At 46.1% G+C, this 18,205-nt stretch overlaps 6 protein-coding genes across 6 annotated transcripts; 3 read left to right on the top strand and 3 right to left on the bottom strand.

The window, feature by feature from the left end:
* Positions 1-60: 60 nt before the first annotated feature.
* On the bottom strand, positions 61-1,313 carry N7495_002487 (Gfo/Idh/MocA family protein; the record flags this gene model as incomplete). Its single annotated transcript, XM_057205156.1, has 3 exons — positions 61-421; positions 478-1,203; positions 1,270-1,313. 3 exons carry the CDS (start codon positions 1,311-1,313, stop codon positions 61-63), a joined length of 1,131 nt encoding a protein of 376 aa, XP_057065763.1.
* Positions 1,314-2,111: 798 nt separating this feature from the next.
* Positions 2,112-2,400, bottom strand: N7495_002486 (uncharacterized protein; the record flags this gene model as incomplete). The annotated part of the gene is made up of 3 exons (XM_057205155.1): positions 2,112-2,157; positions 2,220-2,319; positions 2,349-2,400. 3 exons carry the CDS (start codon positions 2,398-2,400, stop codon positions 2,112-2,114), a joined length of 198 nt encoding a protein of 65 aa, XP_057065762.1.
* Positions 2,401-4,159: 1,759 nt separating this feature from the next.
* Positions 4,160-4,852, top strand: N7495_002485 (uncharacterized protein; the record flags this gene model as incomplete). Its single annotated transcript, XM_057205154.1, has 1 exon — positions 4,160-4,852. The coding sequence occupies one exon, from the start codon at positions 4,160-4,162 to the stop codon at positions 4,850-4,852; it is 693 nt and encodes a 230-aa protein (XP_057065761.1).
* A 512-nt stretch (positions 4,853-5,364) lies between these two features.
* On the bottom strand, positions 5,365-7,647 carry N7495_002484 (bifunctional anthranilate synthase/indole-3-glycerol-phosphate synthase; the record flags this gene model as incomplete). The annotated part of the gene is made up of 1 exon (XM_057205153.1): positions 5,365-7,647. One exon carries the CDS (start codon positions 7,645-7,647, stop codon positions 5,365-5,367), a length of 2,283 nt encoding a protein of 760 aa, XP_057065760.1.
* Positions 7,648-8,023: 376 nt separating this feature from the next.
* On the top strand, positions 8,024-13,652 carry N7495_002483 (nucleoporin; the record flags this gene model as incomplete). Its single annotated transcript, XM_057205152.1, has 5 exons — positions 8,024-8,091; positions 8,144-9,077; positions 9,138-10,478; positions 10,543-12,240; positions 12,297-13,652. The coding sequence occupies 5 exons, from the start codon at positions 8,024-8,026 to the stop codon at positions 13,650-13,652; spliced, it is 5,397 nt and encodes a 1,798-aa protein (XP_057065759.1).
* Positions 13,653-15,689: 2,037 nt separating this feature from the next.
* On the top strand, positions 15,690-17,573 carry N7495_002482 (acyl--CoA ligase; the record flags this gene model as incomplete). The annotated part of the gene is made up of 4 exons (XM_057205151.1): positions 15,690-16,744; positions 16,835-17,126; positions 17,185-17,288; positions 17,342-17,573. 4 exons carry the CDS (start codon positions 15,690-15,692, stop codon positions 17,571-17,573), a joined length of 1,683 nt encoding a protein of 560 aa, XP_057065758.1.
* Positions 17,574-18,205: the final 632 nt, after the last annotated feature.

Genomic DNA, 18,205 nt, shown 5'->3' with positions numbered 1-18,205 from the left:
GTTTTTTTCCATCTCAATACCCCGTTCAAATGACAACTATTGACCTAAAAAATCGTCTCATCAGGCCTTGTTCACTCCTACTCCGGCATGCATGATCATTCCAAACAACTCCACATCTCGTTTCGCATCTGCGGCTGTGGTTTTGATTTCCTTGCCGTCCATAAAGCATGCGTATATCTCATTCATTTCGATGGTATAAGGATCCTCATATGTCCGTCGCACAGTAGACTCTCGGTAGGATCCATCAGGTAATGCTTCTTTAATCTGCATAGTGACTGGCAAGCCCTTCACGTAGGGCGAGTCATAGACGATCTTGATCGTCTTAGTGTCGCCAAATACTTCGATTGAAGCATCGAAACGGGGTACGAGATCGATACCAGATTCATATGCGACAGTAAACGACGGATACTGGAATAAAGCACTAAAATAGAGCAATGTTAGTGGGAACGAACGAGTCATTAGAGATTTGACACCTACCTCCAGAACGGGGACCCAGTAGACTTGCACAGAGATGCACCTAGCACACTTGTCGGCATTCCCAGAGCCTCACGCATTGCACTCAAGTCGTGGGAACCCAGGCTGCCCAAATGTCTCCACATTAGAGCTAGATCAGGGGTGTTTGGGATCTTAAGCTCCTCACAAAGGGCTTGCTGGATAAAATCGTTAGTCTTGTAGGAAAGATTCTCAATATCCGATTGCCTGTGGTCCTGGAAAGACCGAGGGAAGGTGCCCGATTGTCCTACAAATGTAGAATTCGGGCCCACGATATCTCTGACACGAGCATAATTGATCTTCTCAAGGCTTCCAATCTCCTTTACAGCATCCAAAAATGCAGTGGCATACCGCCTCATGTATCCGATCATGACTTTACCCGCAGACTTCTTCTCTGCTTCAATGATTAGATCTGCATCCTTCAAAGACAAGGCCATGGGCTTTTCCACAAAGACAAATTTATTGTACTTCAGACCAATCATGGTATGAGGCACATGGAAGGCATCGCTGTTGGCAATTATCACAACATCAACGTCATCAGAGGCACAGAGTTCTTCGACGTCGACGGTGATTTTAGGTCGAGGGCCTATGACTTTCGCCTGGCAGTGGTTTAAAGCACCTTGGGACACATCGCAGAGATATGTCACTTGGAATCGATGAGACAAAAATCCCAATGTTGGGATATGAGCAACCTGGGTGATTTCACCGCACCTATCAACACATTTAGCTCGATTCTAGCTCAAATTTTAGTTCCAGCCCTAAACGATTGATGCATACCCTATAATCCCAACTTGCACAATTCTACCCTCTGTGGAAGCCATTCGGAATTGGTTCTCAAGGTTGAGTATTATGTCGGCAAAGCAGGATATCGAATACTGCTAAGGTGGGATGTTGATCTGCTTCCGAACATTCAGCGTGCGGGGCCATAAACTCCACACCCGCTAAGTGCCCAACTATCCTAAAATGTAGACAGCTGAACTGCATAGAAGTTCCTAATTTACCTATAGCTTAAGTCTGCTGCGTTAGTCAGCCTTGTTACGATGGATACGATAGATTCGTCTACCTAACTACGCTAGTAAATTATAGCTAGTAATACGGAGAATTATAATACGGAGTAGGTCATTGAATTAGAGGATTGTAGTACAAAGAGCCGAGGCAACCTTGGAAGTAATCTGAATACCACTCCACTAAATAGTCCGAATTCGAAGTGATAGTAACAACTGTTCCAGGTATAGGATCGGGAGCAGCAAGAAACTATGAAGCTAACCTCGGAACCCTCAATAGCACGATGACGCGAATGGTTGAAGGCAAAATGGGGGTTTCTAAGTGCTTGTGGATAAATTGTATTACTTAGTATATCAAAGTTGAAGTAAAATAATCTTGGAGGATAACCGAAGAGTTAGACTTGTTAAGTCGCTTGGCTTGGCTTATAACTCACGCATTTTGGCCTTATTAACACGTCTAGGGCTAGATAGTAGCAATTATATACACGAGGCAGAATGAGGAAGACCTTCAGGGCTATAAATGTCGTATTTCCAAGGATACCTACCCAGGTGGCTCATCAATGGATAGAGGGATATCAACTGGCATATTTACCGCTAACCTTTTATGAATCCGCTTTATGCGTCTGCCTCATTGCAATTATTCACACCATTGCCACCCTTGCTGTATGTTTATACATATGTATGAGTAGGTATTTAAGGGATATCATGGTTTAAATGACTTACACCTTTGTAAATTTCACAAACTGATTGAAGCCAGTTTGGATAGCGTCACCAATGTCGGTTCGAAGGCATCCTGAGCTCAAGTTGCACACGTAGCAGCGCGCTTTTCAGGCTCAGACTTACTAAACATACCGACGTCCACGCTAGCGAGGGCAAGAATAGATAGAGTGACGAAGAACTTCATGTTTGAAAGATTGGTATTGAAGAGAGGTCCTGGTAGTTGTAAGTGACGTCGAATCGGTTTAAAGCTGGACTGAAGATCGAGATGATGCCTTGGTATGAACGGGTGTGCAGGTACTTAAATAGTCCTGGAATCGAGGATCTTGGAAGTACAGCCAGCCCTGCCTAGGTAGAGAGTAATTATCTCTCCCCAAAATTCAAGTGACGCTGGTATAGGACAAATTTTGACGGGTCTGATGAACCAAAAACATCATTTTACGCCGTAATTAGGCTTTGTTGATCATTCACGAGCTGACTATCAATCGATAGATCGACCCACCACGGTCCACTCTGCAAGGAGCGGGATCTCTAGCGTCCATCTGAAATGTTAATCGGATATCTTTGTGGGTTGGAAGACTAGACTTCAGATGAAAATCGATGCAGATCTAGTCCCTTTATGTATCCAGATCTATTGGCATCCCTACTCGAGCTATCCAAGGGTTTGATACAGATGTGATCCACCCAATACGCTACATACAGCCCTGAAGTACCTATGAGAATATCTAGGTAATTGTCAAAGTATCCCCTTGATTAGCAAAATCGGTTAATCATCCAGCGATCATCTTAAATGGGAACTCTAGCAACTGAGAGCCGACTACGAGGCAAAAAGAGAGTTAAAAGTCCTGGACCTAGTGAGTTGCTGACAGATAAAAAATATATATATTTTCAAAACAATAAGCCCGCTGACTGAAAGTCAGCGCGAAAGTAAGAGTAGAGTGCAATGAAAGTGAGAGTGGAATTAAACCTCGAAATGACTGCACGAAAACGTTAAAATAATCCCACGTGGGTATGTGTTGGTAATACTTTCAAGGTTGCATTGAAGTTCCAGGATTTAAATGTAACATTAGGATATCTAGGTAGGTAATGCGCCTAGATATCTCAAGGTTCATTTTGATCCCTCCATCACAATATAGTAACCTCCCGAGGTCCTTCCAACAGACCTGTGGATTGACTGATTTCTTTTGTTATAGTGCGTGATCCCAAGGTTCGTCTTAATCGGAGTTTTTGAGATCTCATATAGCACTTGATATAATGAGCCCCTGTGGTCTAACGGAGAACCTCCGGTACGCACCATACAGTCTGTAACTATAAAACATAATTGGTCGTATACTAGCTTGAACAAGGATAAGCGGAGAACAATCTTAATCCAGGGGTAGATTCCGCTTGGCTGGAAGACCATGGTGGGAAAGTGTATGATCCACTTAATGATGACTGGAAATTTTGCTTGAGATTTAATATATGGGAACCTTGGTGCAGATGAGTTTTCAAGGTCTGATACACCAAAAGGCACCAGCTTCAGAAAAGCTGACAGAAATGGATCAGGCGGTGTATGAAAGAGAAGGCGAGTCTTCGATACCTATTGTGCTCCTACTTTCAAGGTTCCAAGGTTTAATCCTGACTCTGTAAGGGCTGTGCTATGTACACGGTATACCCATTTAGGAAGGTAGATCAAGGGCTTTGTGGATCGAATATCTCACCGTAGCAATCGGATAAAATCTCAGATTCAAAGTTTGATCGTGCATATTGATCGGCAATCTATGATGTCCGATTTAATCCAAAGAAATTACGAGATCCAGATCGAAATCACTCTTCACCGTATCTTTTTTGGAAAGCCAATATTTGAAAAGGGAGCCCGAAAATCCCAATATTATTTATTGGATTGAGCTTGTCAATTTTTCAAAGTGGAAAGTCAAGGCTTATATCGTTGACTGCCCTTTCTCATCATGCTTCTTCAAAATCGCCTCTATTTTTTGGATACAAGTATCTCACACTATCCAAATATCAATGGAAGAATCCTTTCTTGCTTTCCAGACGGATCTGACCTCCAAGAGGTTGTCACCCAGATCCGAAGTAGACCAGATGGAATTGCAATTGATCCAGTGAACCTACATATCTACTGGACAAACCAAGGGATCCAAGATGAAAATAACGGTTTCATTCAACGTTGTGACTGCGACGGGAGGAACATCGTCACCATAATTCCTAAGGGTGTAACATGGACACCCAAACAATTAAAGCTTGCACCGTTGTCAAAGAAGCTATATTGGTCGGATAGAGAGGGCATGCGTGTGATGCGAGCCAATCTTGACGGGAGCGATGTGGAGGTCCTGCACCAAGCAGGCCAAGGTGAAGCAGACAAGAAAGATTGTTGCAACTGGTGTGTTGGAATTGCAGTTGATGAAGAAGACGAATTTGTTTACTGGACTCAAAAAGGCCCTGCTCGTGGTGGACAAGGCCGGATATTACGCATGCCGATTCCCATACACAGACCGATAGGCGATTTTCAGACCATCAACCCCGAAGTGCTTTTAGAAGGTCTTCCAGAGCCAATTGATCTTGATTTCGATGCCAACTTTCAACAATTATGGTGGACAGATCGAGGAGATCCCCCTTCGGAAATACGGTTAATACAGTAACGTTGGGTGAGCTTAAGCAGTTTGGCATCAAGGGCAGGAGAATTTTGGCCAGGAAGCTTAGGCAGGCAATTGGCATCTCTGTGGATATGAGACGGCAAAGGGTTTATTTTGCAGATATGGATGGTGGTGTTTATGCGATGAACTATGATGGTTCCGACCACCAGGTTATTTTTGAGGATATGGGAAATGTGACAGGGGTCACAATCGTTGGATGAACAGAGTGGAGTTTTCTTTTCATATCTCCAGATCATGCCAGGGCTTCACCAGCACGTAGGTGACACGAAGGTGAAATGAAGTCTGTTTTCAGTTGATTTTATAGCGTTATTCTACTTATGTAACACCCTGAAATCCCCATAAATCATTCAGCTTATTTAGATCTTGCCTTAGCATGGGAAATCTTAAATTGAAATGATTGCAGAAAAGACTCCCAAGGTTATATATGGTATTGCGTAGTGTGATTGGGTGAAGACCTTTTGGAACTGATAGCAAACACACATACGGAATAAAAAAAATTACAGGTGAGAGGTTTTGGCGGCCTTGACAAAGGCTCGGATCTTATTCAGATCCTGAGCACCGTTAGTTTCCACTCCAGAGCTGACATCCAAGGCCACAACCTTTGATGCAGACTTGCCCAGCCTTTTAATGACATCAGCAACATTATCAGGATTCAGGCCTCCGGCGAGGATCACCCGAAGCCCCTCGTCGCTGTCAAGCACTTGCTGGACACCGGCTTCTTCCAGAAGCTGGCCGGATCCTCCAGCACCTGAATCTAGAAGGGGCAGAGTGTGATATGCACGTCGAGCAATCCCGATGTCTCCTGGTGCGAATTTACGGATCACAGGAACGGGAATTAAACTGGCCCATTCTAATGGCTCAGAGCCGTGAAGCTGTACCAAATCCAGGCCTAGCTTTTGTTGCTGGGCAATAACATATGATAATGGCTGATTCATAAATACACCCACAAGCAGGGCGCGGGACGGGTGTCGCAATACACCGACCGAATTATCAAACCACTCTGATGTGGTCGTCTTGGATATTTGTTGGGACGTATCATGAGATTGAGGTTCTGGTCGTAATGTTGACTTGACCACCTGAGAGATACGCAGAGCTACGTCATCAGAGACCGTTCTTGATCTTCCGGGAACTTGGATAATGCCAATGAAATCAGCCCCTGCCTCAATAGCAGCATGGGCTGCTTCTGGAGACCGAGTACCACAGATTTTAACGAGAGGGGAATTGGAAGGACTCGATGAGGAGGATTTCTCAGTGGATCCTCCCAAGAGATGTGCCACGAAAGAAGAGGTATCCGATGCGCGCATCAGGGCCTCTCCCACAAGAATGGCCTTCACACCATCCTTCTTGTAAGCTTGCACATCGTTGGGACCCATAATACCGCTAAGGGCACACACAATGGTGCTTTCGGGGACCTGATCCATCAGACGACTTGTGTTTTCGAGATCAACCTCAAAGCTAGTAAGGTCTCTGTTATTGACACCAATCACCTCGGATCCCAATTCAACAGCGATCTTCATCTCCTCAGGAGTATTGACCTCAACAAGAGGCTCCATACCGAGACTGCGGGAGTAGTGGTATAGTCTCGTGAGGAGCTCAATGCTCAGCATCTTCACAATCAGCAGTACGGTATCGGCACCAGCCAATCGTGCTTCTAGAATTTGGTACTCATCAAACACGAACTCTTTACGCAAGATGGCCGGACGATTAGTGAATCCTTCCAAGCTCTGGCGAACTGCACGGACATCATCGATAGTGCCTTTGAACCAATCAGGCTCGGTGAGCACCGAGATGACACTGGCGCCGGCCTTGGCATATTCACGAGCTTGGGCAGGGGCGCACACATCGGCGGCGATTATACCCTTGGATGGGGATGCCCGCTTGATCTCTGCCATGAGGGCTAAAGAGTAGTCTGTCTGTCTCAAACGGGCAGGGAAAGACACTTGTGGGGGTGCGATGTTCAAGTTATAAGCAGCTTGAAGAGCCTCTGGTCGTAGGGAATATATCTTCTTTTGCTCAGCGACAGAAATTTTGCGCTGGGCATAGATCTTATCCAAGATGTTCTCTTTCTTGCCCGTAGTAGCGGGGGGCTTGGCAGCAGAGGCAGTCTGCTTCTTCTCGCCCCAAGTGCCTGCAGTAAGCTTCAAGAAATTCCTGAACATAGCGCGTCCATGTTCCGTCAAGATACTCTCCGGGTGGAACTGTACTCCTTCCACAGTAAGCTCCTTGTGTCGCACACCCATGATAACACTGCCACTTCCATTCTCAAGCTCAGCTGTTGATGAGACCTCCAGGCAGTTCGGAATGGTCGAATTGGTTCCAGCAAGTGAGTGGTAACGGGTGATAGAGAAAGCAGCCGGCAACCCTTCGTAGACTCCCTTTGAGTCATGTTTCAGCACCGAGGTCTTTCCATGGAGAATCTCGCCCGTCACATCCACTTTGCCACCAAAAGAAGAGATGATGCACTGTTGACCCATGCAGACACCAAAGACTGGAATCTTTCCACTGAAGTATTGAATTGCAGCATTGCTGATACCCGCATCTGTCGCTGGGTGACCGGGACCTGGGCTAATGACCAGTTGTGTTGGCTTCTTTGCTACCAAATCCTCCACAGTGACTTCGTCATTGCGGAAGACATTCACTGTAGCTCCTTCAAGTACCAGGTATTGATAGACATTCCAGGTGAAGGAGTCATAATTATCAATCAGAATAACATTGGAGGCACTATCCAAGCGGGCCACTTCGGTAGGACGGTGGGGTGAATTGTCGACAAGATCCACCATTGTTGCGAATTAACGAGTGAATGAAGTTGTGGGAAGTGAAATATGACTAGAATGAAAGACAAAGGTCATAAAATTGGTCTGTACTAAAATCACTTGATTTAAGATCTTGCGCAAGTTCTGTTGTGACTCAAGAGGGTCAATTTATCTTTGTAACGATCTTGCGACACTCACCGCCTTGCACTAGTCCTATATAGGAAATTGACTGTTGACCGCGTGAAGCGGAAGTGGAAGTCAGAATAATTTGTTATATCAAGAGCTTTCCTGAGCTACAACAGCTACCCCTCTGTTTTCCTTTTCACCATTTTTTTTTTCGCACCAAGTTCAGACTGATCCTTCTTCTTTGTGCAGTTCTATGATGATCTAATTGTCCTGCCACATGGCTCCTGTCCCAGAGGCCTATTTTCCGTCCCTGGATAAGTGCTTTTCTGGGGATGTTCAACTTTTGTAGGTTTGCCTCAAGTTACTGGTTTGGATCAATACTTATATTTTTATACAGATCCTGGCGACGAGCTTTCCTCTATGCCAATGACCCAGATACCCACGCCGATGATGGAGGCAGTGTCTCTGCCTTCCTCTCTCACCCCGAGAGCATTCAGCTACTGTCTCAAAGCCTAAACCCCTTCTCTCCTCCTTCCGCAAAATCTAAATCTGAATTTGAGTCCAGAACTGCTGCGATTAACGTTGAAACCAGCAAGGGCTCATTCGATCTGAATGAGATCAAGGAAGACGCGCAATGGCTAAGTGAGAAAGCCAAAGTTGACGAGATCACTGCCCTGCGCATTACCATTCTTGAATGGCAAAATCGCCCGGCGACTCGTTTAACAGCTACCTTCTCCAGTGAAGAGGCTACGAGCCTTCAAAGCGCGACCGGTGTTGACAATCTTCGCGCATCGGTGGCTGGTCCTCTACTGGCGAATATCCTCAAACAGGCTGCAGGAAAGAATGAGTCTTCATTCGACACCGAATATAGTCGACGATTGCGACTTCGAAAACTTTACCTGCTTGAAAGAGGCCACATCCTAAAAACCTTTCGCAAACTACTTGTGCTTTCTCAGCACGAGTTCTCAAGCAGCCCGGCTAATGCGATCAGTCACAAGAATGAAGGCAAGCTCGAATTGGCTAAATTGGGTGCGATGATATTCAAGGAAAAGTCAACGGGAGATTCTTTGGGTCAGTTTCTTCAGGAGTGCACATCTGCAATTCGCAATCGGTTAACCGACTTGAATGGCCAAGGCGGTTGGCTCGGAGAGGATGAGAGTAATGAAGAGATTGAAGACATGTGGCGGACTGATCTTGTTGAGGAGGTCGTTCATATTCTCCAGATCATCTTCCATCAGCTTCAAGCCTCGACAGCCATTCCCTCCGGCGCTCTTGTCATTTCCTGGCTCAATTTGATGGCTGAATTTGACTTCTTAGAGACGGTCAAAGTGGTGAGTTTTCCCTTCTCTTTTTTTTGTCTGCTGATGTCTCGATTCTAATGTTTATAATAGCCCTGCGAGCAACCTCTAGAGATTTTGCTCCCGCTTCAGTCTTTCGTATCCCTTACCACACTAGCTTTCCTCAAACTTCCTCTCACGATTCCCTCCATAATGGACAGGGTGCCGCCCCAGACCATTCCGACAGGGAAGCCCGCTTATTTCCTCTGCAAAGATAACATATCCCAAATCAACGAGATCCTCGTCGGCTGCTGTGGTAATCTAGCTACAGTAAACCCGGTAGCACTCTCTTGGGGCTTGATCCTGCACACTATCAGGGAGTACGCCATGAGTGATAAGGAAAGCCGAGAGCTGGAACAGTTCAATAGCGCCGTGGACTCATTCCAATCAAATACACAAACTCGAAGATCGTCAAGAGGATCAGAGCCGTCTCAATATGAAGATCTTCTCGAATTTGCTCGAACCCCGAATTACACTGTCGACGAGGCTATTACATTGCTTACTTGTGATGAAATCAAATTTTCAGCATTCAGCGCGATTTTCACACTTTCAACCGTGGCCGGTTCAATGTCTGCCCTTGACGATAGCTTGACGTATCAGTGGGTCCGATTAGCTCTACTGGATCTAATCAGGGCTGCACTGATGTACCTGGACTATCCTGAGGTCCTGGAACCTGTTTTGGCGATACTTGCAGGCTCACCTGACGGACCTCCATCCTCCACAGACTCACTAGGGCCAGCCAGCGATCCCAAATCGGTCTTTGTTGGAGACAATGACTTGATGCACCTCATTTTCCGTTCCGCTCGCAATCGATTCCCATTCGAAATTATCCCCTTTTTGAAGCTCTGTCGTGCCCTGATTAGTGAATACTCACTAAATGAGGACGGCCTGTCCTGGATTTTTGATGAATTGGAAAAAATGGACACTTTCACCCAAGTCATTGGCCCAAATTTCCATGGATACGAGACAATTAGAGAAGATGAGAACGCAAATTATGTGTCTCTGACTCAATCTTTGCCCATGTTTGATTCTCATCACCATAGGCGCCTTCCACAATCCGACATCAGCAATGCTTTGGTTGTAAGAGGAACGTCGGAAATTCCAGCTGCAACAGTCGGTCAGGTCGTTTCCGAGCAGAAGCCTACCGTCATTCAGTGGGAGTATCGGTTTTCATGCCTGACCTTTTTAGGGAGCTGGCTCGAAGAATGGAGCGAAAGCGGTGGTGAGTTTTCGTCCAGTTTGGACGTTGAAACAGTTACAGAGATCATCGGCCTAATGGCAGATTTGGTTTCCAGCGCCAAAGACTGCCATCGCCGTAGTGATTCTGGCAATAGTGCCAAAAGAGTGCTCGAAATGGCCAGTGATGGACTATCAAGACAGGGCGATATTATCTCTGTAGTTTTGAACATCTTTGAGCGCAACCTGCAAAACATTGGATCCCAGGGGGGATTCTGCAAAGATCCTTGAACCGATCATGGCTTGTCTGCAATTTATCCAAGCAGTCCTGAAGGTTCTTCCTGGTCGGGTATGGCCGTTCTTCAGCCGCAGCAGCTTCATTGGATCAGATGGAAAAGGTGGCATTTTGTCTACCATCATTTCGGCAACAGAGATCCCCTCTGGGGAATATCCGTTCCTTCTTAACTGTGTCAATCTGCTGGAAGCTCTTGTTGACGATGCTGCCTCTCGAGCAGTGCTACGAAAGAGTCCCGGCAGCGTCTCCGGCAAATCAACCATTGCGGTAGACTGGAGCGCCAGTATTCCATCCCACATCATGAGAACTATCGTTCTCAACCTCACCAGGACTATGGTTGAAATCTACAACAGCAATGGAAATTGGAGGTTTAATCTCCCGGAACAGCGTCTTAAGATAAATGGAAAGCTTGCGAATACATTCGACCGGATCTTGTATTATGCCTTTGGTGTCAATGACTCTGCGAAGCTTGAATTGAAAGTCACAGGTGTCTTCTCTAGCTCGGCAACATACCTTCTGGACATTCTGCGACCTCGATCAACTGCCGATCTACCATTCAACCCGCTTCTTCGGTTGATCGCAGAGGGTCTTGAAACCCCGCCCACCCGCTACCTTCGTTACCTTTCCCTGATTGAGAAACAGGTGAAGTCTACTTTGGGACTATGTGTAAAGCTTGTCCAGGCAGCACGACTGCTAGAGTTGTCAGAGTCGCTTTTAGAGGAACAACTCTTCAAAGCAACGCCAGTTCTGGTCAAGCTCTACGCATTGCATGATGCATACAAACTACCAGTTGTGTCACTACTTGACATCCTTATTTCCAGCGCAGCATCAAATCCAGACAATGAACCTCCATCTCTTGTTGGCTACCTTGGAGCCGAGTCATCTTGTCTGTTCCTTGATGTCCTCTCTCAGCTAAACAAACCCCTCAGTGACCGTACGCTGCTTCTTTCAGTCTGGCAATTGCTTTCGACTTTCGTCAGTAAGCGACAGCAGTGGATGGCAGTTTTCATCCTTACAGGTTCATCCCCTCGCCAGGCACTGAAAAAATCCAACAAGGGCAAGGATCCAAGTATGAGAGGTGTACCGTTCTTGCAAATGGCGCTCGAGAGGCTATCTCATATTGACCAGGAAGAGCCCCAGGTTGCCTTGGCATTGTTGGATTTCGTCTCACAGGCTCAAGAACATTGGCCTTGGGCTACCCCACAGTTGAAAAGTCACCCGAATTTCCTGAATAGCATCGTGAACTATGTCTCCAAGCTGAAATTTTCGTCTCTTTCTGTGTCTGATCAAATATTCACCACCAGGATTGCAGCTGTTGTCGCAGACATTTGCGCAGTCTATCTGCATGCTGCAAAGGAGGCTAACGACTGGGGCTTTGTCAAGACTCTGATTCCGTTGGTGCAATGGTATGCTAAGTCTGCTGTTGTTGATGTTTCTGCATACAACAACTCCTTGCACACAAACTTGAAAAAGAACTTTGAAAAGCGCTACACCGGCTGTAAGATTGTTGATTTCAAGAGAACGCCCCTTCAGCAACGTATCTTGGGCCATGATTACTACTACGACCTTGGTTTGGGCGAAAAGATGTTGTCCTATGACTTTGCCTGGGCCGGAACTCGGGGGCAGGGTTTCTCTGAGGAGTTTGAACGGGCTAACATTAACCTTTCGCTTGTTGAAGCCCAGGTGGTAAGTTTTCAGCCGTTCCCATTGTGGTTTATTTTGCATCTCTAACAACAGAACAGGGCCTTCTCAACAGTTGGAAATATTTCGCCATGGAGCATTGTGCGGACTTTATGCCAGACCGCGAAATCCAAAAGTCCATGGCATTGGTGGCACAGCAATGCCTTGAGGCAAATACCCGGCCCGTTCCTGCTGAGGCCATTTTCGAACGGATTCAACAGGTGCGAGTGGATTTCGCGCAGGCCTTGCTTCAACGGCTGGTTCAGGTTGAGTCTAAGGGTTCTGAAGTATTTGGATTACTGGAGGTCACCTGGAATGCACTGCGCAGCCGGCACGCAACTTACGAAGACGCTTTGATTAACGACGACACGGAGTACTACCGGTCACTACTGAATGTGTTGTTCCTGACACTACAATTCCACATTGATGGACCTACTCGGGCTACCCCCGCTGCACAGCCTCCGCATGCGGTCTCGTCCGACTTGGAAGTTGTCGTGGAAATTGTCAAAGTAATCGTCGCACAAGGCTTCCGATCACTCACCACATATGTGCACGAACAACGAGAGAAATGCCAGCCGAAGGACTTTGCGATCATAATTGCCATTCTCCAGACTTCTCTACGCGTGAAGAACGCCGATCGACTCTACGAACATATCACCTATCACATCGAGAACAACGATACCGCCCGACAGGCCACGACATTATTCTCATGGGCTGACAAACTCCTGGAAGATGGTGATCCGGTCTATGGCGAGCTTAGCCTCTCCATTCTCGTTAAGTTATCCACCTTGCCCATGCTAGCAGAACACTTGGCCGTGGAAGCGGTTCTATCAAACCTTTCAGCGTGCAAGTTAACAAACATGCTTGCGGCGTCTAAGGGATGCGGACCCTTCCAAGCACCGCGTCTCTATACCATTTGGACCGCCGGATTCCTTCCATTGTGTCTGAACTTGCTTCACAATGTCATTCGAGCAGCACCCGAGGTGGCCGCCTTTCTCAACCAGTTTGAAGGCCAACTTGACCGCGCCTCTGAGGCTTTCTCAGCCGCACACGCTGGTCGCACTGTCGGCCCAGCATCGAATTTGATCACCCTCAGCATGGCCTCTGAGGCTTACTCTCTTTCTCTGATATCCTTTATCATCGACGGGTTCCGCGAAGCAGGCGCCAGTGCCGGTCTGGATGCCCAATCCATCCAACCGCTCAAGTGGGACAAGGCTCCATTTAAGGAGGATATTGAAGGGTTAGTGAGCCGCCCGGCAAATCTGCGTCGTCGCATCGCGGCTACAACCGAAAAAGAGATGGAATGGTCCCGGCAAAAGCCTGTCAACAAAGACTCTGGTGCCGAGAACCGACTGGAGGAGAAGATGCTCAATGAGCTGAAGGGCGCGCTGGCTTGTCTTAGCGTAGGAAGTATTTAGATGATTTTAATGACAGCTGCTGCCATTTGAACGGTGATTGTAGGCTATCATGTAGTTAATTTAACGTATCGAACAGCCCTGGAATGGTTAGTGACTACCTAGGTGGAGACTAACCTTGAAGGCCCGTATAATAATGCGTCTGGGCATGCTCATACTTATCTAGGTAAGCTTGCATCTATCTCAGCGCTAGCTCCGTCAACGCTTTGTTTTACTTGCTGGTACTACCAGAAAAGGAGACACACCTAATTTATAATGAAATTAGAAGGTTCTTGCCTCAAAAAAAAAAAAAAAAAAAAAAAAGAAAGAAAGAAAGAAAGAAAGCAGAAGTCAGAGCCTTCCAATGAAATGAAAGTGATATCTGTTGCTTAGACTAATCTCGTTCTAAAAAGAAAATGAGGTGGTCTTGAAGACTGGGAATACACCTAGGCAGGTGGGCGATTCCCGTCGTTGCAAGATTTGAATTTGATAGTATCAATTATCTATGTTGGAAGCTCTTCGAAATGTACTACCAGAGCATATCTTGTAGACCTAGTAGACCTAGTATCTTCCGAATTTCTTTTAAATTTAGAGCTCCCACTTTCAAGGTTCTAAAATAGGCCGGGGAGAGCTATAGCCACATGGAAGAGAACCTTGGGGATATCAAAAATTTCCAAATAGACCACAATTGGACCCAAAGCACATATAACACTGAAAAGGCTGCGACCATAAGCATGGTTCTCAGAATGACTTATGACGAGAGGATGGCTCAGTTGCTAGGCTATATGGATAAGTACTTACAATATCATTAAAAGGTTCGAGAAACTGACTGGTCAAGGGTGTATTCATGGGTACGGAAAGGTCAAGAAGTTTATCAACACCACGGTAGATTCCATTCTTTAAAATTGATGAATATTCAAAGGTATGTACCCATTTAATCTGTATTGAAAATCATACCTACCAATACTTCATTAGTGGAGCTCCAGATGGGTCAACACCACGGAAATACATTAAATTTGGAGTGCTTATCTTTTAGTCAGAAAACGCTGATTCGTTGAAACCCGAGATGTCTTAATTCTGCTTTTGCTTTTTTTCCTACTTTGCACTTCAATTTTTGTATTGTGATTGTTGTCGGGCACCAGAAACGGTCATATCGATCATTTTTTTCTTTTTTAAAAAAAAAAATAAAAAACATATAACTAGGAAGGTTGGGAATAAGCAGATCTTCATGGAGAATCGGGAGATCTGTTGGAGGAATATGAGAGTGTGAAAGACGGCGCTCTGTCGAACATGTCGCCCTATCTGGTATAATTCCTTCCAATTTTAGTTTCAATTTGATACATAGGTCATATCAAGTACGGCCTTGGGGTGAAGCTTAGAAGCTCTTAGACAGTAGGACCCAAACTCTTTTTGAGGGGGTTTACATACTCAACGCGCACCATGTGGGCACCATGTGCGGGATCTATAGCCACATGGGCATAGGAGGGTAATATGTCTGAATATATCAAATCACCCCTAACGCAACTTTATGACGTTTGAAAGTGTCTTCAAAAAACAAAAGTGGGTCTGGTGGGCAGGCTAGTACGGAGTACGGAATAATACAGTTGATATTGATAACCAATTGAGTGTATCTCCTTGAATCCTCTCCCGAGGTCATTTCTTCAGACGAAATAAACATCAGATCCCTACACTCCTACCTAGTAATTTCGTAGCTTCCCCGAGGTCATCCCTCGGCTCCTCATCTTACTTTCCCTCAATACCTGTTGGCCTAGGTACCTCAGTATTCGAAGGCTCCAAGGCTGAATTGACTTCTCATGCCATTCAGGCTTGCGGTCAGCATCTTAGCCGCGCAGGATCGAACTAGTGATGAACTCCATACCAAACCCACGGAGCCGGAGTGGGTAAGCTTACAGGATGACAATGGGACCCGTTATATTTACGAAGTGACGAGCCTACTTGAGTAGTTTGTATCCCCCGATAATAGAAGTCATATTAAAAGGAAATCCCCCTAATATCCCAATACCAAAATCAATTCAAACCTGAGAAATCTTTGAAACCACAATGCCATACAAGTCACGTTGGGAATTTAAGGTCCCAAACGCCCACTTGGCTTCTCTCCTCTTCAAATCCCCGACGGAACCCCTCTCCACACAGAAATGCTTCCTAGAAGCGGATCATCCTGAAACTCACTATCTCACTCTCCATGATTTCCGCCTCTGGAGCCAGCGTTTCGCAGCAGGACTTCGTAAGTCTGGCCTAAAGCCCGGTGATCGCGTATTGCTCTACTCCGGGAACAACCTGTTTTTCCCAGTGGCATTTATGGGCGTCATAATGTCCGGCGGGGTCTTCACCGGCGCAAATCCAACTTATGTAGCACGCGAGCTCGCCTTCCAGCTTCAAGATAGTGGGGCGACATACCTCCTCTGTGCACGCAGCAGTCTAGAAACGGGACTAAAAGCCGCAGAACTAGCAGGTTTGAGTCGCTCACAGATTTTCATCTTCGACAATGCTATCTATGAAGGTGGTGGCGAGTCGCAGGATGGATGCCGATACTGGGGCGAGCTGGTAGCTTCTCCAGAGGAAGGAAGACAGTTTCAATGGGAGGAACTGTCCACGCCAAATGAGGCAGACAACTGTACACTTGTGCTGAATTATTCCAGTGGCACAACGGGCCGTCCAAAGGGTGTGGAGATCACACACAAGAATTATGTTGCTAATATGTTGCAGTATAATCATCTTCAGACGTTATATCCAGATGCGGAGGAGCGGCGACTTCGTTCAAGCTGGTTGTGCTTCTTGCCTATGTATCATGCTATGGCGCAGAGTGTTTATATTGCCTGTGCAGTTTGGCGGGGGACGCCTGTTTATATCATGCCCCGCTTTGATTTTCTCAAAGTGTTGGAGTATGTGCAGAAGTTTCGTATTACAAATCTGCTTCTGGTGCCGCCGATCGTGGTCATGTTCGCTAAGGATCCTGCTGTGAAGAAGTTTGATCTGAGTAGTGTGGAGAGTGTTGATAGTGGCGCTGCGCCATTGGGACGGGAGGTCTGCATGGAAGTGGAAAAGCTGTGGCCACCAGGGAAGATCAATATAAAGCAGGGTTGGGGAATGACAGAGTGAGTATTCTTGAATCTGCAGTTTCTCAGGCAAAAAGGAACCTTGGAAGTCGGAGTGAAATACGAAAAACAAGCTAAATGTTTATCTAGGGCAACTTGCTCTATACTTGGGTGGGATCCAACAGAAACAAGTCTATCAGCATCAGTGGGGGAACTCAATGCCAATTGTGAAGCCAAGATCATGAGCGAAGATGGAAGTACAGAAATACTGGGAAAAAACCAGCGTGGAGAATTATGGGTTCGGTCTCAGAATATAATGAAGGGATATTGGCAGAACCCCGAGGCAACCAGGCAAACCAAGACCAAAGACGGGTGGCTGAAGACAGGCGATATTGCATATGTGGATGACGAGGGAAGGTTCCATGTTGTGGATCGGATCAAGGTTAATATCAAGTGACAAATTCATGAACTAGTGGACGGGGCATTCTGACAAATTATAGGAGTTGATCAAGGTCAGAGGCAACCAAGTGGCCCCCGCCGAGCTGGAAGCCCTTCTTCTAGAACACGAGGCCATTGCAGATGCCGCGGTTATTGGAATTTCCATGTAGGTTAATAGAGTTCCTTCTGATTCTACTTGTTTGACGCTGACAAATACAGTGACAACGATGAGAGACCTCGGGCATACGTTGTGATAAAGCCTGGTCAATCGGCCACTGCAGATGAGATCGTCCACTTCATAAACAACAAGGTGTCTTCAACGAAACGGATCACTGGTGGGGTCATCTTCATTGATACTATCCCTAAGAATCCATCAGGAAAGATCCTACGCAAAGTCTTGCGTGATCAAGCGCGAGTAGAACTGAAGCGTGGTGTCACGGCCAAGCTGTAAAATTGGACTCAGGAACTAGGAATTAGGAATGTTTCTTTCCATTTTTCTATCTACTCTCTGGGAGGTATCTGTTATTTAAAAATAGGTACGAGTTCTGATTCGTCCAATTTAGCGCAAGTTTTCTCTTTGCAGCGAGTCAATCGAGATCGAGATCTGGATCGGGAGATTAGGTTGTTTAGATGTAAAGAGCCCAGGTAGAGTAGAGACTAAAGGTAAGCAACGGATACTCAAATGAGAGAGTACTACAGGCGTCATATGTTACCAGTGGCGCTTGAAGCTGCAGCTGAATGAAATATTGTAGATAACGTGGCTGATCTGAGTCCAGCTGGGAATTTGATTTTAGTTTTACCTTTTGCCCCCACTTTCTACTTCGAGAGAAATTATATGGAATCAATAGAGAAGGCCACCTCAGTCGCCTATTTCTCGTTCTTTTTGTTTAACTTTCTGATCAGTCAGATTCTAGCATCTTTCTCTCAGAGACATAGACATATTCTGTCCCGAACTACTGTGCATAGCCTCCGGGAGATCATCAAGGCGTCCCGAACCATCTATAGATCTATTTTCCATGGAAATAACCTGGGAAATAAACTGGGACAAGATAAATACAGCCCTAAGACCCCTCTCGTAACCCC

Source organism: Penicillium taxi (assembly GCF_028828555.1).
Source record: "Penicillium taxi strain IBT 34144 chromosome Unknown utg000002l_segment0_segment0, whole genome shotgun sequence".
In the NCBI taxonomy this organism is placed as follows: domain Eukaryota; kingdom Fungi; phylum Ascomycota; class Eurotiomycetes; order Eurotiales; family Aspergillaceae; genus Penicillium; species Penicillium taxi.
Note: the sequence above shows the minus strand (reverse complement) of the source record. Positions and strands in the feature narration are given on the sequence as shown.